The sequence below is a fragment of the Moschus berezovskii genome, chromosome 7, assembly GCF_049115385.1.
Source record: "Moschus berezovskii isolate FMDL1 chromosome 7, NW_MosBer_1.0, whole genome shotgun sequence".
NCBI lineage: Eukaryota > Metazoa > Chordata > Mammalia > Artiodactyla > Moschidae > Moschus > Moschus berezovskii.
Genome location: NC_142466.1, coordinates 77,006,145 through 77,033,581, shown reverse-complemented (window position 1 = coordinate 77,033,581; position 27,437 = coordinate 77,006,145). Strand labels below are relative to the sequence as shown.

General features: G+C 48.1%; 1 protein-coding gene and 1 pseudogene across 4 annotated transcripts in view; one reads left to right on the top strand and one right to left on the bottom strand.

Annotated features, from left to right (window-relative positions):
* SLC39A14 (solute carrier family 39 member 14) overlaps positions 1-27,437 on the bottom strand; it is a 56,029-nt gene that overhangs the window by 19,160 nt on the left and 9,432 nt on the right. For 3 of the 4 annotated variants that reach the window (XM_055427186.2, XM_055427187.2, XM_055427185.2), the window contains exons 2-3: positions 2,563-2,840; positions 417-603 (exon numbers count right to left, since the gene is read on the bottom strand). In XM_055427186.2, coding sequence (XP_055283161.1) covers positions 417-603; positions 2,563-2,826 — 451 coding nt within the window. In that variant the 5' untranslated portion in view covers positions 2,827-2,840. Of the gene's footprint in view, positions 1-416; positions 604-2,562; positions 2,841-27,437 lie in introns of those variants that run through there. The other variant, XM_088838024.1, reaches the window with a different exon arrangement.
* Positions 12,950-13,357, top strand: LOC129556887 (ubiquinol-cytochrome c reductase complex assembly factor 4 pseudogene; annotated as a pseudogene).

The window sequence follows — 27,437 nt, the reverse complement described above, 5'->3', positions numbered from 1 at the left end:
GGATTGCAGGAGCTCGATGCAGGCCTAAGGGAGCCACATGCACACATGTGAACCACTGTGGCTGGAGCAGAGGTCCAGGCAGAGGAAGAGGGTAGGTGGATGAAGTACGATGAGGGCAGACTGTGAAAGGCCTTAAATGCTAAACTCAAAAAACCAAGGCATTGGCCCCCTGATAGTTTAATGAAAACCAATAGGGAAAAGTGGTCCAAAAGCCTCACACTGACCGCTCACCAGCCACACTGCCCAGCCTGGTGATGTGCTGGACTGGTCTCGTGAGCATGGGAGATATCAGTTTAGACGTTACTTCAAGGAGGATAAGTGGTTCATCATTCAGCGAGCTGCCCTGTCTGATCAGCCAGGCGGTCCCTGGGCTGACAAGCATGGACACCAGGCCCTGCCTCCCCGTCCCGGCTCACCTTCCACCGAGCTGGGCCTCCCTTCTTCCGTCTGCTCGTTCTCTTCATTCTCCTGGTTCTCGGAGGAGCAGGCCCTGGAGTCCAGCTGCTGGAGGATGGTGGGACAGAACTCCTGGAACTCACGCTCCCCGATCTGCGACTGGTGGCTGAGGTTGTGGGCAGCAAAGAGTTCTCCAGAACTGAAGCACTGAAACCAAGAGGAAGGGGCAGAAAGCCTCTCAGGACCCAAGGCCACACCGTGCCCCTAAGGAGCCCTCCAAGATGAATAGAAGACGGACCTGGCTAACTTTCATGGAATCTGCAGGTTAATTTCCAAGGATGAGAGCAAAGGAGTCTCTAAACTTAAAACAATGATAAGTAATCTTAAGAGATCAGCCACCCAGACATGCCTTCCACACGCCCATCTATGAATGGCTACCCAGAAGTTCTAGAAACAACTGAATTCCAATCATTATGACCAGGGTGCGGCTGCTGGAAAACCTGCCTCTGTGTGCATACCTGAAGATGCAGTTTCTCCCAGACACCCAATCTGGCTCCACATCACAACCGCTCTGGGAGCTGTTATAGTAAAATGCACATTTCAGATGCTTCTCCAGAGCCACTGAGCACAGGTATCTACAGGGAACACGGGTCTTCTGCACCATGTGCAGTAATGTCTGCAACCTGCAGAATGTGCTGGCAGAGACTGGGGAAGGGTGGAGGGGTACCTGAAGATTCAGGGTCTGCCAGGGAGAGGCGTGAGCTGCCCAGTGGGCTTGGGCTCTCAGTTCCCTGGGAGGCATCAGGTAAGTGGTTCTCACATACCATTCCCCTGAAACACTGCCATTTCACTTCTAATTAGATACTCACACGTCAGTCTTTCGCTGAGTGTGGTTTTACGTGGGTCTGTGTCTAATGAGCCAGCCCTCTGGGAGGGCTGATGAAGGAGGGTTTCCTGAGCCAACAAAGCTGGGGGCTGGTGACCCTCAAAATCCTTGTGCTGCACCAGAAGGCCACCGGGGTCAGGCTGCATGAGCCCCCAACCCGGGGCAGGCTCCCCTCTGACTCAGAGGTGTGCCATGCCCCCATGGTTGCAAATCTACGCCACATGGTCCCCCACTTCTGCCCATTTGGCCTCTCTGAACTCTGCTCTCCTTCAAGGTGAAGCTCCAGCCACAAAGCTTCCTTGACCACTCACCCGCTCCTGTTATTTCTGAATCCGAAAATGACTCTCCAACCCACAGCATCTTAACACTTCATCTGAGTATCAGCTAACTCTGTCCTTGGTTGGTTGAGCTCCCCATCTGAATCGTAAACTCCCTGAAGATGACTCTTTTTTTTTTTTTTTGTCTTTCTCACAACAATCAGCACAGGGAACAGGGGAGATGTATAAAGACATCACGGGGTGACTTATATTTGGCTGCCACACACGGCCTCAGACTCTGATTAGCCAAGATGACATGGAAGACAGAAGAGAGAGCCAGAAGTCAAAACACCTGAGTTTTAATTCCAGTCCCTGCAGAACTCACTGTGGGTCCCTTAGTATCCCAGTATATTGTTGTTGCCTAGTTACTTAGTCATGTTCCACTCTTTGCAACCCCATGGACTGTAGCCTGCCAGGCTCCTCTGTCCATGGGATTTTTCCAGGCAAGAATACTGGAGTGGGTTGCCATTTCCTTCTCCAGGGGATTGTCCCAACCCAGGGATTGAACCTGCATCTCCTGAATTGGCAGGTGGATTCTTTACTGTTTAAGTCACCACAGAAGCCCATCTCACTGTATACAGGATATAATGAAGATCTGCCACCTGTACCTGAGGGTACTTTGAGGCTCACCTAGGATGATGGGCAAAGGGCTTTGCAAAAACTCTATTAGAAACAAGCTGACCCAGGAGCCCCAGCCTAGCAGCAGTTCCAGGAGCTCCTAGTACAGCTCTGTGGCAGGGTCTGGACGGCAGGCAGCCCCTACTGCATGGCTGTCCTGGGCTAAGGGCTTCAACACACCCATGGAGAAGGTTGTGAGGTGCAGCTGGAGTCTCAGACCAGTTGACCCAGACTGCAGGGCAAGAAGTGGCCTCTCTGCTCTGTCATCAAGGCTCACCTGGCCCCCACCTAGACTGTGAACCTCCACAGGGTAGAGTCGGTGTCGGGAGGAGCTGAGGGCCTTACCGTCGAGAGGTTCCTCGGGCCCTGCGCGGGCTGGGAGATGTTGCCCCGGCCTACTCCCACGTCCAGGTGGTTGAGCAGCGCCTTCAGCTGCTGAAGGGTAAGGCTGTCACCCTCCCCGTAGCGATGCATGAGGTTTTGCAGAAAAGAGGCTGCACTGATGGTGGGCATCCCTGTGGACACAGCACGAGCCTCAGACGCAGCTGTCCATATGCTCAGCAGGGTCAGCAGGAAGTAGCTGGGGAGGGCTGGGCGCAGTAGCTTCATGGTGACAGATGAGCCTGCAAGAGCGAAGAGCCAGGTGAGAGATCCACCCTTTCCTTCCATACCAGACCCACAGGGCTCGCTCCAGACAGGAGGGTCTCTCCTCAGACTCTGGATCCAGTCAGTACCAAAGCTGACCCTTTACCCCTTCTCTAAGTCTCTGCCTAACTTTTGAGAACAATCCTTCTTTTCTAACAGAAAATAAAAACAAATTCAACAGGTCTGACTAAATTTTTAAAAACTGGGACTTCCCTTGTGGTCCATGTGGCTAAGACTCCGGGTTTCCAGTGCAGGGGCCCAAGTTCGATCCCTGGTCAGGAAACTAGGTTCCACATTCCACAACTTAAGAGTTCACATGCCACAGCTAAGAGTTTGCATGCTACAACAAAGACTGAAGATCTCCGGTGCTACAGCTAGGACACAGCACAGCCAAATAAGTATATACAATTAAAAAAAAAAGGGAAGGAAAAACTATGTGTGTGTGTTTTTTTTTAATTAACTTTTTTTGGGCTGTGCTGGGTCTTCCTTGCTACACGTGGACTTTCTCTAGTTGCAGCAAGCAGAGGGCTACTCTACCAGGGGTGGAACCCAGGTCTCCTGCATTGGCAGGTGAACTCTGCTAGTGGACCACCAGGGAAGTCATGTGGTTCTGTTTTTCTTTTAAAGTCTGTATCTTTTTAGAGCTACTGAGATTATCATGGATTAAATATCTTACTTGGGATTTGCTTCAAAATAACAAAGGAGGGAATATTTGCATTAGCGTACAGATGAGACAAGATTAGGCATGAGTTGACAACTGTTGGAACCAAGTGATGGGAATTCATTATACTACTCTCTCTACTTGTGTATATGTTTGAAATTCTTCAAAGGAAAAAATCGAAAAAAAACAATGAAAAGAACAAAAGGTGGGGGGAAGTAGACCGGGGAAAATATACACCATCAAACATGCCAAGTTATTTCTACACTACCTAAATTAGGGAACCAATATGAAAACTACTAGTCTTGGAGTACCCTGGTGGTCCTGTGGTTAAGAATCCTCCTGCCAAGGCAGGGGACATGGGTTTTTGATCCCCGGTCCGGGAAGATTCCACATGCCTCGAGGCAACTAAGCTGGGGAGTCACAACTACTGAAGCCTGCGTGCCCCAGAGCCCATGCTCTGCAACAAGAGAAGCCACCGCACCACAACTACAGAGTAGTCTCCACTCAGTCCCAACTAGAGAAAGCCTGTAAGAAGACCCAGTACAGCCAATTAAAAACAAAAAACCCAAAAACTTGGTCTCCCTGGGTTAAGAATATAAATTTAAAAGATGGAGGGTGCTGCTGCTGCTGCTGCTGCTAAGTCGCTTCAGTCGTGTCCGACTCTGTGCGACCCCATGGACGGCAGCCGACCAGGCTCTGCTGTCCCTGGGATTCTCCAGGCAATGGAGGGTGCTACTTTGCTATTTATTAAGATAGCAATCACTGATTGCAGCCATGAAATTAAAAGACGCTTACTCCTTGGAAGGAAAGTTATGACCAACCTAGATAGCATATTAAAAAGCAGAGACATTACTTTGCCAACCAAGGTCCGTCTAGTCAAGGCTATGGTTTTTCCAGTGGTCATGTATGGATGTGAGAGTTGGACTGTGAAGAAAGCTGAGCACCGAAGAATTGATGCTTTTGAACTGTGGTGCTGGAGAAGACTCTTGAGAGTCCCTAGGACTGCAAGGAGATCCAACCAGTCCATCCTAAAGGTGATCAGTCCTGGGTGTTCATTGGAAGGACTGATGCTAAAGCTGAAACTCCAATACTTTGGCCACCTCATGCGACGAGTTGACTCATTGGTAAAAGACTCTGATGCTGGGAGGGATTGGGGGCAGGAGGAGACGGGGACGACAGAGAATGAGATGGATGGATGGCATCACCGACTCAATGGACATGAGTTTGAGTGAACTCCGGGAGTTGGTGATGGACAGGGAGGCCTGGCGTGCTCTGATTCATGGGGTCGCAAAGAGTCAGACACGACTGAGCGATTGAACTGAAGATAGCAAAACATTTTTTAAAAAATATATAAAATCAAATGTTAGTGAGGTTAAACAGCAGAAGAAGATACTTCCGTGGCTATCTAAATGACTCTGGAAAAGTTATATGATAATAAATGTATCTCCATCCTTTAATAATTCTACTTGTTCTAGAATTTACACTAATAGAGGCAATCCCAAAATAAAAAAGCCATTGGCAGAAAGATGTGTTGTGGTCAAGTGAATTATATCGATTTCACGCAACAGTATGCAGCGATAAAAAGCAGAATCATGAGTTTAACATTAAATAAAGTGGAACAATTATGTAAACAGAGTTAAGAACCGAGAAAGAACAGAGAAAAACGAAACCTTCTGGTAGCACAACTGACTTTTCTTTAGTTAATCATTTCCCTCAGTAGAGTTATAATTTAATTTGTGAAATAAACAAATATCAGGAGGGGGAAGTGAGCCTCCTATTTAATCTGGGGCCCAGGAACCCAGTGCTTCAGTCACTTGCACGTCTCCCTGGGCACCCAGGGCTCTGGCACAGTGCCCAGTGTGGACAGAGGCACCAGAGCGGAGTGGGTAATAACAGCAGGCCTATTGGCAGTCCAACTCTGCCATTCACCAGCTGCGCGATCTTGGGCAAGTTATTTAACCGAGTCAACATTCTAGAATCACTGTGGGCAGTGATGTAGTGGGTCAAACGACTTGGCTTGAATTCTCATGCCGCTGATTCCCAGAAGTGACCTGGGCCACGTTGCGTAGCCTCTCTCCACACCTCGGTTTTCTCATCTGTAAAATTGGTACCCACATCATCGGACTATTGTGAAAACTTGATGACATGAGCTTTGGCAAGCAACTAGACGCAAGAGAGCACTCGATAAAACAGGGCTATGATGATCATATGACTAATCATTAGCAGGGTTCCCCCACTTCGATTCCCTCTCAGTCAGATACTAAGCTACCAAAGGAAGCACTGTGGCTGGCTTTGCACCAGGACTGCAACACACACATGACACAAGTTCCAACTGCAAGCACAGCTGGGACATTCCAGACTCTAGTTCCCACACGAGGCACACGACAGAATCTGGGGCGTAAACCATCACTCCAGTGAATATATACCAGTGAGTGGATTAGGCACCAGCCAAGAGGGTAGTTTATAAAAATGCTATTTTGGGACTAAAAACTCTCAAATCTTTACCAAGCACCAAAGTTAAATCATGGTTAGTTAGCAGGGTGGATCTTAGTCTAAAACAGCTAAACCCCGCTGTACAAAGAAGTCTGTTCTCTGCTGGACCATAGTGGGATTTGTCTAAAGCATGTGCTGTGCTGTTAAAGTAGGGGAGGGTTGCGTGGGTTTAGGGAAGGGGAGGCAAAGAGCTGATGAGATAAGCTGCTAGCGGCCCGGTGAAGCATCTGATATTCACCAATGCCTTTAAGAGAAGGTAGAACACTTATCTCTGCCTAACAAATGAGGGCTTCCCTGGTGGCTCAGTGGTAAAGAACTTGCCTGCTAATGCAGGAGACATGAGTTTGATCCCTGGGTTGGGAAGATTCCCTGGAGAAGGAAATGGCAACCCACTCCAGTACTCTTGCCTGAAGAATACCATGGACAGAGGAGCCTGGCAGGATACAGTCCATGGGGCTGCAAAGAGTTGGACTGACTCAGCAACTCAGCAACAACAGATGAAGTTTAGGGATTAGGGAGCGTGACCCATGGCCAGTAAGTAGACCAGTGAAGCCCGAAATCAAATTTTCATGATCTGAAGCCAGGTCTGAGTGACACTAAAGTCAGGGCACACTTAACCACTGTCCCTGCTGTGTGGAGATACACACATTCATGCCCCAGGTCTCGTGGAGAAGCCACCAAAGCCTGTGTGTCCCTGAGCAGATCTACCCCAGTTTCTATCAGTCCCAGTAAGTACCCCAAACCCAGGCATAAGATGCCCTAAAGACTCGTGGAGGGAAACTGCCCAAGTGTGTCTCAGGGGACAGGCCATGTTACAAGTTTCAAAACAAGCAATGTATCAAAGAGGAAGACATGGCAACCTACTCCAGTATCCTCGCCTGGAGAATCACTTGGACAGAGGCGCCTGTGGGTTACGCTCCATAGGGTCGCAAAGAGTTGGACACGACTGAAGCGACTTAGCATGCATGCACACAAGGGCTACAGATCATAATCTGAGCCACATCCTTTAATACTGGAGCCCCCACCAGATGGAAGAAGTTGACTAAATCATTACCAGACTTTAACCACGGCATAAGTTGCTCCATCTTACACAATCTTGAGAGTTTACTTCAAGAAAATGGGAACAAACTGACCTTGGAATTGAAAATTAACTGGACTTAAACCAGTCAAAATGACACTGATCCAACCACCACATGCACATTTCAGGGTGACTGTGCCCCTCTGAACGTAGCCACCCTCCATACCAGTGCATTCCTGAAATTTCCCCTTTAAAATCTCTTGCTCCCTGATCAGCAAATGGGGATTTGGTTCTTTGGAACAGGAGTCCAGCTTCTCCCCAAGTCTGCTGGCTTCCCCAATAAAGTTATCTTTGCTTTTGGCTCCCCCACCCCCAAAAAACCAAGCAATCCAATTGACCTGCAGCAACTTCAGAATACTTAGAAACGACAGAGACACAGGACCTCCCTGGTGGTCCAGTGGCTAAGACTCCATGCTCCCAATATAGGGGTCTGGGGTTCAATCCCTGGTCAGGGAACTGATCCCACATGCCTCAACAAAGACTGAAGACCCCATGGGCCACAACTAAGACCCGGCACAGCCAAATAAATGAATATTAAAAAAAGAAAGAAGAGACATGCGAAAACACTTCAAGGGTGAGAGGCTCAAGATACTGTAATTGTACCTGGATGGGCATTCATGTCAAGGTAAGCATCCGCTCTTCAAGGAACCCAGTAGCCCCCCAACCATGGCAGCTGAGAGTGGGTGCTGGCAGAGCCCTCCTGCCTGGCCCTCACGCCAGACATACCCCCCACCCCGCCCCAATCCACCTGAAAGTCAGAGGAGAATCTACAAACAACTGGAGGGTAGTAAGAAGTCACTAAAGACACTTCAAACCCAAGTGACCCTGGCCTTTGGCAGACACATGAGGGGAGCTTTCTGCTCCAACGGACACTGAAGTTATTCTAAGCGGGGAAAAAAACTTTATAAGTGATTCTTAGGAGAAAACAAAAAAGAGAGGAAGAAAATACATGCACTCTTGGAGTGGCTAGATGGTGAGGCTGGGCAGGGGTCCTCGATGCGTGGGCCAGGCTGCAGGAGGAAGCTCAAGTCCATTCTATTAAGGGCATGGAAATGGGCGGCCCCAGGTGGGCTGCTCCTCCTCACCCCTCTCCCCCCAGGGAGCTGAGCCAGCTGCCCCCAGGGCCACCTTCCTTCCAGGAGAAGCAAGAAGAGCAAGTGGGGCCAGGCATTAAAAACAAGCTGCAGAGACAAAGGCTCAAATATGCTGTTGGCTCAGAGGACCAGGCTCCCCCACTGAACAGAAGCTTGAGTCTCTCCACCCCTTTGTTCACTTGGCTCAGGTTCAAAGAAGTAAATTACTTCAGTGCTTTAGGTCTGTCTTCAAGGCGCCAGACCTAACCCTCCCCCCAGGGGCAGGGGCGGGGGTGGGGGAATGAGAGTCAACAGGACACACTTGCCCTTGACCCTCTGTGGAAGTTCAGAAGTTCCTTCCCTCCTTGGAGAAGACTCAGTCAGGATTTTACCTGCCCATCCGAAGACTCAGTCAGGATTTTACCTGCCCATCCGTCGTCCCTTCACGTGGCCCAGAAGCACCTCGTCCTGGATGTGGCACCCTGTCCTGTAGCATACATCGCTGTTACATTCACCATGCCACACTTTTCCCATGCCCACTCCGTCTCAGAGATGAGCAAACATTTACTTCTCCTTGTGTGGACAGAGTAGTGCCTTGCCTGGTCCAGAGGCTGGACATTGATGTGAGCAAAATGGGCAACAGAGACCTGGGGGGCCTGGGAGCCGCTGGCCCTTCTAACATCCACTCCCTTCCCTGACCGAGTTGGCCACATGGTCCACTGTTCTCCCTCTCAGATTCCTCTGGGCTGAGGAATGGAACATGGAAGATAACATCCAGTGGTCCCAGAGACAAACTTGGCTAAGGCACAGCGATTTCCAAGGCCACCTTGCGAGCCACAGGAAACAGGCAAAGGATGTGTTTGGGACCCTACCTGCCCTATGCCTGCTCGGTGCCCTCTAAAGCACAGGCCGTGTGGGAGCACAGTGCACTGTAAGGCAGGCCAAGGGGCAGCATGTGTGCAAGGGCAGTCGGAAACGGGCTTTTACAAAGCACTTCAGTTAAAACTGGGAAAAGATGGTGAGGTGGGAGGGGGGGTTCAGGAAGGGGAACTCATGTATACCCGGGGCAGATTCATGTCAATATATGGCAAAACCAACCAATATAATATTGTAAAATAATCAGTCTCCAATAAAAAAAAACTGGGAAAAGATGGATGATCCATACCAAAGAAGGACCAAGGTGCTTGGAGGGGTAGAAAAGGAGGAGCAGGGGAAAGAGGGAGGAGACAGTGCCAGGAAGGATGGCTCCCAAAGTCCCCGGCTGCACTACTGACTGGCCTAAGTGAATCAGCTTTAGCCATCTCAACTGTCTCCTTCTCGTCTGAAATTCAAAGGATGTAAAGACAGGCATCGAGGGGACTTCCCCGGTGGTCCAGAGGCTAAGACTTCACATTCCCAATGCAGCAGGCCCAGGTTTGATCCCTGGTCAGGGAACTAGATCCCACATGCAGCAACTAAGACCCAACACAGCCAAATAAAATAAATACATACTTTTTAAAAAGAAGAAGAAGAAAGGCATCGAGTTCTCTTATATTCCTCTTGTGGATAAACAGCAGTCAGGGCGGTGTCGGGGTGAGGCGGGATGGTGCGGTCTCTGAGGTATCTGTGGCCTTAGCACATCCTCCGGGGCTGTGAGCATTAGTGACCCAACTACTAACAAGACAGTTGCCACCAACGCCCCCCTCCCAGGGGTTCTCCCCACCACTGCCCTTCACTGCCGGTTCTTTGCTACAGAAAATGGTCACATAGACTGTTCTTCTTCCAATCCCCCTCCTCAGCCCATTCGAGGGCTGTGACACGTCAGCCTAACAGGAATGTCTCCCCAGTGGACACTCCTCACAAAAGGCTAACTATTGAGGGGTGAACAGATGCAGGTGGTCTGGGTGAGCCAAGAGGACACAGATATGACTATGTATGTTTTACACACCTGTACCTCAGGACAGGTGTATAAAAACCCCTGAAACCTGCAGACCAAAGATGAAGCCAGGCCTCAGGGTGGAGGTGGAGGCTCTGAGGACTCAGAAACCCTGGCGTTTGTCTTCCGAGTCACGGGTGCTAGTAAACAGGAGAGTGCCAGCTTCAGCAACAGAAGGACCACTGGGCTTGGGGGAAGGGGTCCAATATGCAGTGACCCCAAGTACCTGAAGTAAAAGGCAAAGACATCACTTTGCCAACGAAGGTCTGTTTAGTCAAAGCTATGGTTTTTCCAGCAGGCATGTTCTGATGTGAAAGTTGGACCATAAAGCAGGCTGAGTGCTGAAGAACTGATGCTTTTGAACTGTGGTGCTAGAGAAGACTCTTGATCTCCTTGGACAGAAAGGAGATCAAACCAGTCGATCTTAAAGGAAATCAACCCTGAATATTCACTAGAAGGACTGATGCTGAAGCTCCAACACTTTGGCCACCTGATACGAAGAGCTGACTCACTGGAAAAGACCCTGATGCTGGGAAAGACTGAGGGCAAGAGGAGAAGGGGACAACAGAGGATGAGATGGTTCGATGGCATCACAGACTCAATGGACGTGAGTTTGAGCAAACTCCAGGAAATAATGAAGGACAGGGAAGCCTGGTGTCCTGCAGTCCATAGGGTTGCAAAGAGACGGACACGACTGAGCAGCTGAACAAGTATCTCACTGATCTCACTAGGTCAGTTTCCTTATTCTGGACAGAGGAAAGCAAATCCAGAGCTTTGTGTTATTAGGAAAGCTAATGCATGTTGAAACACTATATAAAAATAAAGATTTCTGAATTAAGATGGGGAATTGAAATGGAGTCACGATCTTTCCTTCCCCTGATAATTAACTTTTTAGTTAAAAAATAATAATAAAAAGCAAGCCTCCTTCCCCACCCCCCACCAAAGTTACCAAAAGCAAGCAAACAAGGAGAGGCATAATCTGATATAATAACTTCCAAACCAGAGGCAAGGAAAGGAATGCAGGAGGCACCACTTGTGGCTCATCTCCCGGCCCTGGCTGGGCCTGGAGGAAGCAGGAGGATTCTCACTAACCCTCCCCAGATGCAGAGACAGGCAACCTGCCACCAGTCTTCTTCCCCTTCCAGTGGGGAGTAGTGGGAAAAGGTGCTGGAAAACAAAGAGGCAGGTGACAGGGGAAAAAGAACAATGGGCTGACTCCCCCTAAGGGAAGTAAGGGCTGCAAGGCCACAGGCTGAATTGGGGAAACTGTCCAACTGCAGTGGGCCCTCTTCCTCCTTCAGCACAACGGAGCACCTCCCCAGTAACCCAGAGTTGAACCCTGCTGCTGGGGCGCCACCAAAGTCCCAGAACAGAGGCCCAATCCGGCCACCTGTCTAACTCAGGCTCCACAGAGAACACCCCACAAATACTTGGCACCTGGTACTGCTGTCTTTGAGGAGGGGGACAAACTTGCTTCGATGTGGTGGGAAGAAAGTCACTACCTTATTTTAGAGCCAACAGAGCTTAAAAGCACTGGCATGAACACGATGAGAAGAGACAGCAAGCCAAAGACGTCGACAGAAAGGAGACTACCACTCCGGAGACAGCAATCCCTCACTAATTCCCACTCTGTGAAACTACTCGATTAGAACACTCACGCAATAAAACCAGGGCTCAAAGGTGGGAAGAAAACACAAGGAGATGCAGGCTTAGCGAAAAAAGACCAGGAAAACATCACTAATGAACACAGATTATAATGAACAGAGAACTAAATTCTGCCAGGAATTTCAAATGGAAATACGGACAAAAGGTTTGCGGTAAGCAAAGTGAACGTGGATGGAAAAGACAAATGAGAGCGTGTAGTGACGACACGACGCCAATGTCGGGATAACTGTTATTCCTCATGTGCCTGAAATAGAGAACCCAGGGCTGCAACTGAAGATAAGTTCAAAGATAAAAAACCACCGGATTTCCCTGAAATGAGAGGAAAAACAGAATCTGATGATTGAAATAACACACAGTACTTCACAAAAATTTCACACAGAAGGTTCAACACTGGGACTTTGCCCAGCTAAGTTACTGAACTTAAAGAAGCTTTTTCCAGGCCACCAGAAGAAACTTCCCCCTACCCCAAGTATTTTCTTCCAAAAATTGTGAGATATACTAAAACTTAAGGGGCAGAAAATTCAGACTGCTCTCATCTTCTCCAAAGTGAAATTTAGTATCAGAAGTGTAACAAAGTTTATATAATTCTTAGGGAAAGAAAATACAAACCAATGAATATTATTCCCAGCTGCGATGTTCAGCATCTTACAAAGTTGGTAAAAACAACAAACAGAAAATGTCAAGCATGAAATAAGTCAGAGATTTCAGTCCCCTTCCCAGGGTGGGGAGCGTAGGAATGACATGATAATGAAATGCTGCTCAATGTCGCTGCTAAACAACGACAAAAAGGAAAATTTCATTGAAGAAACAAAAATGCAGGGCTCCAGGAATACGAAAACCATAGGTAAGCTTTAAAATCCTTCAAATAAGAATTAAAAACTATGGGGATTACAGTTACAGGACATAATCTAAATGTTATAATCATGGACAATTTAATAATAGAATTAACACAATTAAGAGATGGAAAGGAGATGGGAAAAAAATGTGAAAATGCTGGTGCCCTCATTTTTCATAGCAGCGTCAATAAATACTGTCTAAAATGGAAACAATTATAGATATGACTCACAAGTTTTTGGGGTTTTTTTTAAACCTTTTTTGGGGGTCTTTTAGCAAATCATCTCTCTTGTGAAAGACACGTTTCTTCACAGCTTAATAATTCCTTTAGGGCGCGCGGCGGCGCCGAGCGCGGAGCCGGGGTCGCGATGAGCGGCGTTCTGTGTGCGCCGGCGGCCGGGCCGCTCCGGGTGCTGAGGCTCGAGCGCTGGGCTTCCCGAAGCCCGCCTCCGCCGCCCAGCAGCCGGGCTCCAGCCCAGCTCGCGGCCGAGGGTGACAACGAGGATGACCCTCACCGCCCCCTTCGGTTTTCCTCCAGCTCGGCCGCGCCGCGCCGCTGGACGGTGAAGCAGTCCCTGGGAACCGGGCAGCAGCGGCCCTGGTGGGTGGTGCTGCCCTTAAGCCTGTCCCTCACGGCTCCGGTCATTCGGTGCTTCTTTAGGCAGGAGATCGGCGTGGACCGGTGGTTGAAACGGATGCTGCTGGAAGAGGTACCGGAGCCCAGCGACACTTCTGAAGAGCCTGGAGCTCCGGTGGCCCACGGGGCGAGGACTTAATGGGGGGCCAGGAGCGAAACAACAGACCTCCGCCCTTAGGCTTTGGCGTCGCGTTTGACCGTTTCTGAACCCGTTATTACGCGCGTCCTGAGACTGAGGGACTTGAATGACCCACCTGGCCAAGCTGACCCCTTGAAGGTGACACAGGATGTCAGCAGATCGGAACCGGCTCCTTGTCTGATGCTCGTTTCCGATCGAATACGTCGGAAAGCTTTCTCAGGTCCACGGAAAAGGTTTTGGTCGCAGCATGTGCTGTTGGATTTGTGGTGTGTTTGTACATTATCATGTTTACAAAGCAACGTAGTGACAGCTGTAGTCCAGTGTGATCCACTTTCTGAGACAGAGTGACTTGACAGAAGAGTTAAACATTTTATCTTACAGTGTACTGTGATGTGTATAATTGATATTAGTTTAACAAACAATAAAATTTTAAGTTGGTAAAAAATAATAATAATTCCTTTAAATTTACTACAGTTTCTTTTTCTTCAGTTACATTTAGGAAAGTTTTAATACTCTTTTTATAGGAGTATTTTTAAAAAATTTATTGGCGTATCATTGACTTATAATGTTGTGTTAGTTTCAGGTGGACAGCAAAGTGAATCAGTTATGTCAGTTATACATTATATATATATATAAAAAGAATGGATATTCTTTTTTCAGATCCTTTTCCCATACAGGTTATTACAAAATACTGAGTAGAGCTCCCTGTGCTATACAGTAGGTACTCATTAGTTATGTTTTATATATAGCAGTGCATATATGTTTATCCCAGTCTCCTAATTTGTCATTTCCCCTATGTTACAGGAGCATTTATGTCGATTTCTCTATATCCATTGATCTGTAAGCATGCCGGGAAGACTGTCTGGAATAATGTTCATCTAATATCAGTGACGACTATTTCTGAGTGGTGGGATTTGCAGTGTTTGGGTTTTTCCCCTCACTTTTTAAAATGCATCACTGATGTGTCCCAATGCATTGTGTAGGTACAACAATACAAGAAAACATGGGTGATTATTTTTATAATCAAGGAGTTGGGTCAAATTTTCTAAGTATGGCACAAAACCTAGAACCTGTAAAATCAATACTACAAAAACTGCGAAGTGTTCTGTAAATAATGAGTGCTTTCCCAGTACTCATGGTCAGGCTAATAATGATACAGCCCTCTGTGTCAGTCTCAATAGACTTCATGAGAAAACCAACAGTCTCACAGCATGGTGCTCAAGACCCCCTACAGGGCCTCTGGAGTTCTGAGAAAAACTACCCAGTTTGTGGTCCTTCCCAAACACCAAAAGAACATCGTTCAGGAAGCCACTCCCCTCTCAGACAAGCCAAAATCCCCTTTGAAATACAGTGCAAATATCACAGCCAAAAGCCAGTCCCTGGTCTTGCCCAAGAGGTCCAGGGCTCAACAGGCCCATTCTTCTCCAGCCTCCCCTGGCCCTCCCACTAACCACTCTCCTATATCCCTAAAAGGATGTGCTCTCTGCTTCCAGTTCATACTCCCAGAACCTTAGCCTCAGGCTGTGGCTCAGCCAGAGGCCACCCAGCGTGGGGGATTTCCAGAGACAGTTCAAGAGAGCCGGCAGGGTGGAGGTGGGGCAGGGGGTACCTAGAATCAGTGGCTCACTTACTGTCCCCATGAAACCTCACGGTGCTGGGAGAGGAAGGATGAGAAAAGTTAGAAAAAAAAAAAAAAAGTGGTGACCCAGAAGCAGAGAACAAAATTAGAATCAGCAGCCTGCTGCGCACCGACCAATATTTACTGAGCCCCCACTGTGTCAGCGACTGTGGGGCGAGGTTAGGTAGGGCAGAGACCGGCAGCGGGGCCCTGGGCAGCCAGCACAGGCGACTTGGATGGCTGATTTAACCACACGCTGAGCCCTGAGGGCTGGACCAGCAGAGGAGAACTGTGCATCTGCCAGGCTCCCCCTTCCAGCAGAGCCTGGGCTTGACGGAGCAAGGAAGCCTTCCAAAACCAACGAAATGAGTCAGGCAGCCGGGTAAGGAGGAGCCTGCAGGACCCCCACCCCCACCCCCATCCCTCTTCTCATCATTCATCCATCAACATTTCCCAGACACGCCATTGCAAAATTCCAACCTGCTGTCTTCTAAGTCCGCACCCATTTGTCAGGCCACGGGGCCCAGCATGTGGCTTAGGAAACAAGGTGATCACAACCACCACTCAGATCACCCACTTGAAGCAGAACTTCCCAACTTATTACTCGGGGTCAAATGCATAAGGAAAATGTGTGCGCTGGTGGCAAGATCATCAGACAGCATGAGGAGTCGGGCAGGCCTTGGTTCAAATTTGGGGCCTGCCACTAACCTACCATGTGTCCCCAGCATGATTAGGTTATGAAATGCCCAGCCTCTCAGGGGGACACAGATGAGAGAGAGCTTAAAGGTCATAACACAGCATGGACTTAGGTCTCTTCCTTCTGCTCCCTGTCCTCCAAGCTCTCAGGCCAATCCCTTCACCTAGACTTGAACCTATTGAGTCTCAGATTGCCTCTTATTCCAGGAAGCCTTCTTGGACCACTCTCTGAGAACTCATCGCCAACTACTTTGAACTCCTAATGATCTGGTCTCTTAGGGAGCCTTCCCAACAGAGTTTTGTTCCACGAAGGCAAGGGGGTCCTCCCCTTATGCTTGACTAGTGCTGGGCACACAAGAGGGGAGAAGTAGGAAAGTTCAGCTAGAAGATGCCAAGTCCAGACTCCCACCTAATTAATGTCTACTTGCATCACCCTTATGGCTTGATCAACACAGAACTTAGTGCCTCCTTTCAGACATTCTAACCCTTCCCCACCCCTACCACCTTGGGGCCTTCATACACTATCCGAAGACAGATGTCCAGACCATTTATTCCTCTAGACTAAACAATTCCCATTCCTTCAATATGATTTATATTCATTGAACAAACGGCTAGCTACACCTGAGACTTGAAAAAACTCATTCCAACAGTTCATTCACTCAACAAATATTCACTGCCTACAGATTTCATACCGAGTATAATGCTGGAGAATGCCTGGTACCTGCCCTCACAGAGCTGCAAAGCAAACAATTCAACAACCAACTTATAAGAACAGTGATGACAAGGGTTGTGTACTGATTGGGGTTCAATTAGACAATTTAAGCAGAAAGAGATTTTGTATAACATATTAAAATGGCCCAGAGAATCATGGGAAGAGTGGAAGAAACAGACTCTGGACTGAGCTTCCAGGAGCTAGTCCCAAAATCAGAGTGGAGTCATCCCTCCAGCAGGTCAGCTGCTGCCCTGACCTGCCACCATCAGGAAGCCAATGGCACAAGGAAGCTGCTATAATCCACATCAGCACATGGACGTCCCAGGTCCATCATGAGGAAGAGGATATCCATATATTCAAGACTAGATCCAATGTGGCTCATTGGCAGAATGCAAGTCACACTGGGAATTCCAGTGGAAAGATGTCTGTGGAAAGTGTTGTTTTTTCTCTACATTTAGGAGCTTAGACCATAATTCATTATCCAAAGTAATGTACACAATAATGAAAGGAGGTACTGTTAGTAAAAACACCAGGACCAGGGCTGCCTCAGCATGGATTCCTGGGGAACAAGCCAATTGACACCATCCACCACAGGTCATGATGAGGAGCAAAGGAAGCTTGAAGAACACAGCAGGATGGTCAAATCTAGCATCAGGGGTCAGGGGAGGCCTCCAGAAAGAGACTTTTTTTTAGCTGACACCTACAGGACATGTTCTCAAGGCAAGAATGCTGAAGCAGTTTGCCATTCCTTTTTCCAGTGGACCACTTTTTGTTATGAGTTTAAGCAAGCTCCGGGAGATGGTGACGGACAGGGAAATCTGGTGTGCTACAGTCCATGGGGTCACAAAGAGTCAGACACAACTGAGTGACTGAACAGCCACAAAAGGATGTGTAAAAGTGGGCCAGGTGAAAAGTGATGGGGTGGGGATGGGGCAGGATGTTCTAGGAAGATGTAGCATCCTTTGGAATGCTTCAGCCAAGATGCTGCATCTAAGAACTTAAAGAGCGTGGTATGGCCAGGGCGTACATAAGAGGATGTGGCAGAGGCCAGGACAGGGAAGGGCCTGTAGGCCATGTTAAGGTGGCTGAACCCATCTGGAGGGCAGTGGCGATCATTTTCAGCTAAGGTACCAGCAGATCTGTGTTTTTATTATTCTGGTCAGGCTGCAGTATGGAGAACAGACCAGAGGTGGGCAAGAAGAGAGCTAGGACCCCAGGAAGGAGAACACAGCACCCAGTCTGGTCTAAAGAGCAAGACTTTGTTCTCCCAACTTTAACCCAGCCTGGGGTGATTCCCTGCCTCGTGGGGGTGCTGGCTTGGCAGTTTTCCATGAAAAGACCTGAACTACTGTGTTGTTCAGTCGCTAAGTCGTGTCTGACTCTTTGTGACCCCATGGACTGTAGCCCCCCAGGCTCCTCTGTCCATGGGATTTCCCAGGCAAGAATGCTGTCCTGGGTTGCCATTTCCATCTTCCTGACCCAGGGATCAAACCCACATCTCCTGCATTGGCTGGCGGATTTTCTACCACTGAGCCACCAGGGAAGAGAAGCCTATAAAGACCCAAAAAAGCTCCGCTTTAGCAGTTACCAGGAGAGAAACAAGTCACATCACTGTCCTGGTAACCAAAAGTGCGAGTGGGTTTGAAAACATTCCTCCCCAAACCCGCCCCACATCATTTCCTCAATCAGCCTAAGACCTCAACTCTCTTGCTGTAGCAGGAGGGCCATTTATAAAGGCCAACTCCAACTCCTGGGCAGCATCACTCTGTGGGCAGAATGTGCCACCAAGGGCCTCTCACAAGAAGTCTCCTATGTTCCCTCCTTCCCAAAATGGGTAAAAGGAGTGCTCTGAGCCCTCTGGGCAGTGAGGTGGGCTCTTCCCAGACAGTGGGCCTTCCCAGGACCTGTGGCTACAGCAGGCGGAGGTTTCAGGGCTGGGTTTCCCTGGTGCAATGAACCTCTCTCTACTAGAAGCCGGGCCCCAGGTCAGCTCCACTACTCGGCCTGCACAAAGACTCTGTCCTGCAGCCAGCCCACCCTTCCTCTGTCCCTTATGTCCTTGAGGTTTGCTGTTCAGTTGCGAAGTCTCATCCGACTCTGCGAGCCCGTGGACTGCAGCAGGCCAGGCTCCTCTGTCCTCCACTCTCTCTCGGAGTTTGCTCAAATTCATGTCCGTGATGCTATCTAACAATCTCATCCTCTGGTGCCCCTTCGCCTTTTGCCTTCAATCTTTCTCAGCATTCCTGGGCTTCCCTGGTGGCTCAGATGGTAAAGGAACAGACTGCAAAGTGGGAGATGTGGGTGTGAACCCTGGGTTGGGGAGATTTCCCTGGAGAAGGAAATGGCAACCTCCTCCAGTGTTCCTGCCTGGAGAATCCTATGGACAGAGAAGCCTAGCGGGCTACAGCCCATGGGCTGCAGTGAGTCAGATACAATTGAGCGACTAACACTTTCCCAGCATCAGGGTCTCTTCCGATGAGTTGGCTCTTCACATCATGTCTTGCTACACCATTATCTCCCCCTACCCTCATCCTTAAGCCAGGGGCGAGTCCCCTCACTCCTCCTCAGAAGCTCTGAACATGACAGTCTCTACAGCTGAGATGCTGAACTGGGCGTGATAATTTCTCAAGGAAAGTAGTTCTCAGAGCATGGTTCCACAACCAGCAGGCAATACCATCACTTGGGAACCTACTGAAAGTACAAATTCTCCCCGCCTCCCACCCTTCAGACAATTTTTTGAGGGGGGTAGAAAAAATTCTTAGCACCATCCAAACCTGCTGAATCAGAAACTCTAGGTGAAGCCCAGCAATGTGTGTTTTAGGAAGCTCTCCAGGGGATGACAATGTACACGGAGGTCTGAAGACCACTACTCTCAGAGGAAGGTCGTTAGGTTGCCAGCTTTCTTCCCCAAAGTGGGCGTCACCGGTGAGCACATGCCCAGGGCCCCAGCAGGAAGGCACAGGCTACATCTTGGGTCTGAGATTTCTCAGTGACCATAAACATTCACCAGCATGAGTCACAAATGAGCCCTACTCTCAGGGGAAAGAAGGTAATTGGGAAAAAAAGGGGGAAAGTCCACATTTCCAAATCAGAGAGAAAAAGGTGATGAGACAGGGGGAAGATTGAGTAATGACATTCCTGAATCATATTCCTCCACTTTCCCGCCCACTTCCCAAACTTCCACATGGCTCATCCCCTGGTCCAAGGTCACTGGCCGTCCCCATGAGATCACTGAGGTGAGAGGCGTTCTCTCATCCGCTGCTTCCCCACTGTGGACCCCTCTTCTTGGGATTCGAAGGAGAAACCATTGCACCAGTCTCACTGGTCACTAACACCCGCTCCATTCCATCCCCTCGAATGATTGTATCACTCTCCTGCTAAAATAGCTACCCTTCCATCACTCCCCCTAACCAACAGCAAAGTTCAGTCCCTCTGCCTGGCAGGCAAGGGTTTTCCTCCAACTAGGCTCCCATCACCTCTCACCCTCAGCTCACTGCTCTCTGGCGGGGTCCCTGGGCTCCACCCGCAACACCTATTCCTGCTCCCTTTCACCCCTGCACCCTCTATCTCCACACTGCCCACAGAACCAGGCCTGGGAAGGCTAATTAACATCTGATTCTACTAACAGTCAGAAAGCTGAACACAGTCCGCCTGTGTTCCAAGCACTTTCTCCACAAGTGTGAAGGGCTTGGATGTGTTTTAAAAAAAAAAAAAAACCCATAGGGCTCCCACAGTGGTTCAGTGGTAAAGAATCTGCCTGCCAAGGTAGGAGACCCAGGTTCAATCCCTTGTCCAGGAAAATCCCACATGCTGCAGGGCAACTAAGCCCCTGTACCACAACTACTGAAGCCCGAGCACTCTAGAGCCTGTGCTCTGCAACGAGACAAGCCAGGGCAATGAGAAGTCCACGCATTGCAACTAAAGAGTCGCCCTCACTCACTGCAACTAGAGAAAAGCTGGAGCAACAAGGAAGATCCAGCACAGCCAAAAATAAAAAAAGGATGAACTGTAGGAAAAAGCACCATCTCTGGACCATTCCAAATCCTTCCCAGCACAAGCCCCACCCTTCCCGCCTCTGACTCCAACCTCTCTGTCTCAATGCTGTAACTGTCTCAGAATGACACTCCAAACACTTTCAGTTAGTTTCCTCGGCTGTTTCATAACAAACTGAGGAGGCTGGGAGGATCTGCTGCACGTAAATACAAATGCATGTGTACACAGACATCACCTCACTTCTCTGGAGAATACAGAGTGATACACTGCACTGAAGGTGCAGCATTTAGGGCCAGGGGGTTGAGAGCAGGAAAGGACAAGTGTCACCTCAAAGCTCCATCTTCTCAAAGGTGAGACGGACATACTTTGCCCTCCTGATTCCGCATCTCTGCCCGAGCAGAGCTCAAGAGAGACTGTCAAGAGTAGACTCAGATGGATTCCAGAACAAAGGCAACCACGTCTCTGGCTATCATCCTCAGATATGGATCATGGCCAAGAGAAGACAAACATGGACAAGCTCCACCTTCTCAGGTGGCAGTCTCTGGACAACCCAGTACCGTAGTGACTTCCCTAACGTCACAATGAATTTCCACTTGCCCTCCCCCAACCCCTACCAACTGCTTGCCTATTAAAAATGGATCAACATTCTAACCAGACTTAAAGGCTTATCCTCTACTGCCAACCCCAACCCCAGGGGGACAATCGGAATGCCACCTGGAAAGGGTTTCTGACTTTAGTTTGCTTAGATGGTAAAGAATCTGCCTGCAATGCGAGAGACCTAGGTTTGATCCCTATGTCTGGAAGACCCTCTGGAGAAGGGAATGGCAACCCACTCTAGTATTCTTGCCTGGAAAATCCCATGGACAGGGTAGCCTGGCGGGCTACAGTCCACAGGGTCGCAAAGAGTCGGACACAACTAATTGACTAACATTACTACTACAGACATCCTCTAGTTTGGGTGACTCTCAAACCCAAACAGAGAGGGGGGCGGGGGGGAAGACAGATATGAGAAGTCTTGTGGTAGCACTATTCACAATAACAAAACTTTGGAAGCAACCCAAAAGCCCATCAGCAGGACAGTGGATAAATAAACTAACCAACTCTCACAACAGAATAGCACACAATGTGAATCAACTACTGCAACAGTAATGCCAAGTGTATATCACAAGCTTTCTATAACTGCTTTTTGAACGCCGCTTGCTCAGGGACAATTCATTCTTCAGGATTTCTCCTCCAGATGATCTGGAAGGACTGCCTGAATCTAAAGACAGGGAATCTGAGTGAAGGAAATGCTGGAATGCTGGTGGAATAAAAATACTAAAATAAAATCAAATCTCTTAACCAGATTTCAGCTTCCTCTGGGCTCTTACCCCCCAACTGTCAGAGTCCCTTCTCTCTTTTTAAAGTATAACATACACACATGTAACACACCCAAGTCTTAAAGTCTTAAGCTCAATGAAAGTGTCATTTTTTAAAAATACAAATCTGATCACAGCATTTTCTTTGCTTTGAACCCTTGATGGCCTCCCAGCACAAGTGAAACCCTATCTGGGACTTTCCTGGTGGTCTGGTAGTTAAGACTCCACGCTTACACTTCAGCGGGCGAGAGTTCAATCCCTGGTCAGAGAACTAAAGTCCCAAGTGCCACACGCTGCAGTCAAAAACCAAACAAACAAAAACAAGTGGGATCAAATCTAAATCCCTTTTCCTGGCCTAGAAGTCACTGTGAGATCTGGCCCCTGCTGACCCCACCAACCTCATCAGGATCCAGTACCCTTCTTTCTGTTCCTTTAGCACATCAAGAGCATTCTTACCCCAGGGCCTTTGCACCTGCTATTCCCTATGCCAAGAATGCCCCTCCCCTAGATCTTTTAAAAAAAAAAAAAGCCTGCCCCCAAGGCATTCAAAGTCCCAACACCCTGTTTTATTTACCATATATCACTATCTAACAGAATTTTCTTTCTTTCCTTTTGTTTACATGTTTATTATCTGTCTCCTCTTATTAACTGTAAACTCCACAATAGTGGAGATAGACTCGGCCTATTTTCTTCCCCAAGCCCAGAGAGGCCAGTGCCTGGCACCCAGACAACCCCCAAAGAATAACTTTTTTTCTTTAATAACTTTTAATTTAAATTTTTGATTGGAGGATAATTGCTTCACAATATTGTGCTAGCTTCTGCCATACATTGACATGGACCAGCCATCGGTGTACGTATGTTCCTCCCTCTTGAACCTCCCTCCCATCTCTCTCCCCATCCCACCCCTCCAGGCTGTCCCAGAGCACCAGGCTGAGCTCCCTGTGTCATACAGCAAATCCCCACTGGCCATCTGTTTTACAAACGGTAACATGCATGCTTCAGCGTTATTACTCTCTCAGTTTGTCCCTCCCTCTCCTTTCCTCCATGGCCACAGTCTATTCTCTATGTCTGAGTCTCCATCCCAAAGAATATCTGCTGAATGATGTGTTACTTTCCCATGCCCCTCCTTGTTGCACTGTCCTCTAGCTCAGAAGCTTTTTGTTCTTTGGTCTCAACCCCCAGTTAAACTACTGCTAGCAATTTGAGGGGAAGGGACACCCCCTTCTGCAGCATCAATAGAGCTGAAGACACCCCCAGAGAGCCAGAGAAGTCTATCTGGAGTTGGAATATAAAAAAAAAAGTAAAGTAAAAAAAAAAAAAAAGAAAGAAAGAAAGCAGAACATCAGGTGGAATGGAGGATCCAAAAGGAAGGTGGGGGGAGAGGCGCAGACAGACAGCCTTCCTTCCCCACCCCAGCAGCAAACGTGCCAAGGACAGGCCACCATCTGATCACACGGCCAAGAATACCATGTTAACTGCTCTCCCAGGCAGACAGAGAAAAGGAAAGGAAACCCCCAAGTACAGGCGGTTTCTAGAATTTCTCAGCCGGTCATGGAAACAAGCCTGGTCCCGTTGCTCACAACCTCTTTCAGTGCCAGCTGCACACATCTTGAAATGCGGGGGAGGGGCTCGTGGCCACCGCCGCCAAGAAGAGCAAGTGGTGTGAGCAGCCAAGGTCAGAGGCGCAAGCTGGCCGGCACAGCCACGCACACCATGGTTTACCCATGGTCAAGGCCTCTGCTGTGGGAGGCACCCCTGGATGTCAGGAGGTGGCTGAGGTGGGAGCAACAGGAACCGGGACAGAATCTGCTCTGAGAGCTGGTCAGGCTGTCCCTGAGGGCACTCTGGCTAGTGGCCCGAGTCTGGGGGAGTGGGTGACTTTGTACATTTTGTGCTTTGCTGGGAACGGTGATGAGAAAACAGTTGTGGTTTGCTACCCGCTGGAAACTCCCCAGCGGCCTGGTATCCTGAGGACTTGCCCAGCCTCTCAGATAGGAAATGGTCAGCACTGAAATCTACAGACGCTCATCAGTATCACTGGTGTGCCTTCTGGGAGCAGGGGGAGAGTTGGGGAGGGAATCCAGGGCCTTGCACCAGGGAAAGCTGGGCCAGCTCCCCTGCTGGCTAGCACAGCTCCACCTCACCCCAAGCCTCTCATACTCTGTGCTCTGAGAAGAGCAAGTCCCCAGGGCTGGCCAGGAGCCCTCTGGTTTCCAGGAAAGGAAAAGGGTAGCCGGCAGTACAGCTTGCTCCCTGGGACTTACTTAACATGGCTTCCTCTGACTAGCAGGACACACATGCCCATCTCACTTGCTCCCACACAAACCAAATTTTCGGGCGTCCAGTAAAAATGAGAATAAAACAGTGGGTTTGGGTTCTGGTTTGCCCCCTCACCCCAGCATTGAGAGAGCAACACAGAAACTTTGGGAGTCACAGAACATGGGGTCACAAGAGTAGGACATGACTTGGTAACTAAATAACAAAATCAAATATATCCCACTTTTCCTATAAGGTTTCTGCTTTTAGTAGCATGCTTGGAAAACCCTTTGTTACCCTGAAATCATAGAAATATATACCTGTTTTTTTCTGGCATTAAAAAAAATTTACATCTCTAATTTATTTAGAATTTCACATAGTGTGAGAAAGAGAAACTCACTTAAACAACAACAACAAAAAACGAGTTAGCTAATTACCCCAGTGTTTTTTAATGAACAGTCTATTTTCCCTGTAAACCTCAACAGTAAAGTCTATAAAAGATAAGAAACGGGGTGAAGTCAATGACATCTTTTGTGCAAAGAAAAGCCACAGGGGACCGCTCTGCCAGTGAAATCTAAGAGCATGGCTAGGGTGCCTTCTCTTTCCCGTTCAGAAATATAGGTTGAAAGATCACGAGAAGGAAGTCCTACTTGCCACGGATGGCAGAGCAGAAAGATCCACTGAAGAGAGCCTGGGTTCCTGCAGACACTACTGAGCAGGAACCCAGCCTCCTTCTATGGCTAATCGCCAGATGTTTTACATGCTGTTGCCTAAACTAGCCTTGCTAGACTCTGGTATTTGCATCTGAACACTCCTGTAACTCATCTACAATCCTTTCTTCCCGAATTTTATAATAATAGGAATTGCTAGGATTTATTGTTGCTAGGCACTGTGCTAAGCAATTTGTTTTCATTAGCTCATTTAATCTTCTCAGTAACCTTACTAGGATAGATTCTACAGTACTTCTCTGATTATAAGTAGCAATGGCAGCTTTTCAGAGTAGAAAAAGATACTATATTAAATGCACACATCACTGAGACACCTCTCTAGTTCAGAAACATGAAAACAGAACAAAAAGGCATTTTAAAACTGAGGAATGGAAGCACACATTCAACAACAAATATCTATCAAGTACCAAATGTTGTGGGCACAGGGAATACAACAATGACCAAAAAGACAAAAATCCCTACCCTCTTGGAGCTTGCTCTAGTGCAAGGCTCATAATAGTGAAAAAGTGCAAGCAATCTAAGCATACAATAGAAGGGAAATACTGGGAATTCCCTGGTGGTCCAGTGGTTAGTTAGGACTCCACACTTATACTGCCAAGAATGCAGGTTCAATCCCTGGTAGGGGAACTAGGATCCCATAAGCTGCACAGTACAGTCAAATTAAAGGAAAAAAAAAGGGAGGGGACTGCTAAAGTAAAGTAATCCACATAACAAAATATATAGTTCAAATACAGAGATTCAGAGCTTGGGCTCCAAGCACAACAGACCTCAGTGTAGATCCTGAAATATGCATTTACTAGCTTCAAGGCTTTTAGTCAAGTCACAACATCAAGGAGATTTCCTACAGGAAAACAAAGCTACTAACAGTCTCCCTTGGAGCAAATGAGAAAACTGAATAAGATACTAAGTATAAATATAATGCTAGATATACAGTAACGGCTCAATAAATGTTAATATTCAGGAAAATAATGACATGGAAAGACATCAGATGCTAAGTGAAAAGAAAAAAAGAGGCTACAAAACTCTATGTATAGCAGAACCTGTTTTCCTTACAAAGTATGCATTTGCAGAAAAAGATGAAAAATATTTAACAAATTGCTAGTTCTTGTCTGGGGTACTGGTCTGGACTAGACTAGCTATAATATCCTGTGACTTATCTTAACTCTTTGAAGTCAGTTCCCCCTCTCTGGCCATTGGGTACCACCATTTCTGCCCTGCCCTTCCTACAGGGAAACTAACCCTCAGTGAGAACACCTTGCACAGAGACAAGTTGTTGGCATTACAAAGAGTCTAGAATGAAGGGACTCTGAGGCCAGAGTCCTCAGTAACTGATACCCACCTGGTTCTCAGACGAGTAGCAACGTGAGGGGAGCGGGCGAGCTGAGGCTGGACCCTGGTCTCCCCAACAGCCAGGCCTGCCTCTGTCTTTAAAAATAAATCCCATCTTTTTTTTTTTGCAGCTCTGTGAACCAGAGCTTACAAAGGACAGTTTCCCCCATCTTGAGTGTAGTGGGTAGATTGTGCATGCTTGGGTGGTAAGTCACTTCAGTCATGTCCAACTTTTTGTGACCCAGTGGACTGTAGCCCATCAGCCTCCTCTGTCTACGGGATTCTCCAGGCAAGAATACTGGAGTGGGATGCTATGCCCTTCTCTAGAGGATTTTCCAAACCCAGGGCTCAAACCTACTGTCACCTGCAACTCCTGTATTGCTGGCGGATTCATTACCACTGAGCCACTGGGGGAGCCCAATAGGTTGAACTCAGTTCAGTTCAGTTCAGTATCTCAGTCGTGTCCAACTCTTTTCAACCCCATGAGCTGCAGCATGCCATGCCTCCCTGTCAAACACCAACTCCGGGAGCTTACCCAAACTCATGTCCATTGAGTCGGTGATGCCATCGAACCATCTGATCCTCTGTCATCCCCTTCTCCTCCTGCCCTCAATCTTTCCCAGCATCAGGGTCTTTGCAAATGAGTCAGCTCTTCGCATCAGGTGGCCAAAGTTTTGGAGTTTCAGCTTCAGCATCAGACCTTCAAATGAACACCCAGGACTGATCTCCTTTAGGATGGACTGGTTGGATCTTCTTGTAGTCCGAGGGACTCTCAAGAGTCTACTAGAACATCACAGTTCAAAAGCATCAATTCTTCGGCGCTCAGTTTTCTTCACAGTCCAACTCTCACATCCATACATGATTACTGGAAAAACCATAGCCTTGACTAGACGGACCTTTGTTGACAAAGTAATGTCTCTACCTTTCAATATGCTGTCTAGGTTGGTCATAGCTTTCCTTCCAAGGAGTAAGCGTCTTTTAATTTCATGGCTGCAATCACCATCTGCAGTGATTTTGGAGCCCAAAAAAATAAAGTCTCTCACTGTTTCCATTGCTTCTCCATCTATTTCCCATGAAGTGATGGGACCGGATGCCATGATCTTAGTTTTCTGAGTGTTGAGCTTTAAGCCAACTTTTTCACTCTCCTCCTTCACCCTCATCAAGAGGCTCTTTAGTTCTTCACTTTCTGCCATAAGGGTGGTGTCATCTGCGTATCTGAGGTTATTGATATTTCTCCCGGCAATCTTGATTCCAGCTTGTGCTTCATCCAGTCCAGAGTTTCTCATGATGTACTCTGCATATAAGTTAAATAAGCAGGGTGACAATATGCAGCCTTGACATACTGCTTTTCCTATTTGGAACCAGTCTGTTGTTCCATGTCCAGTTCTAA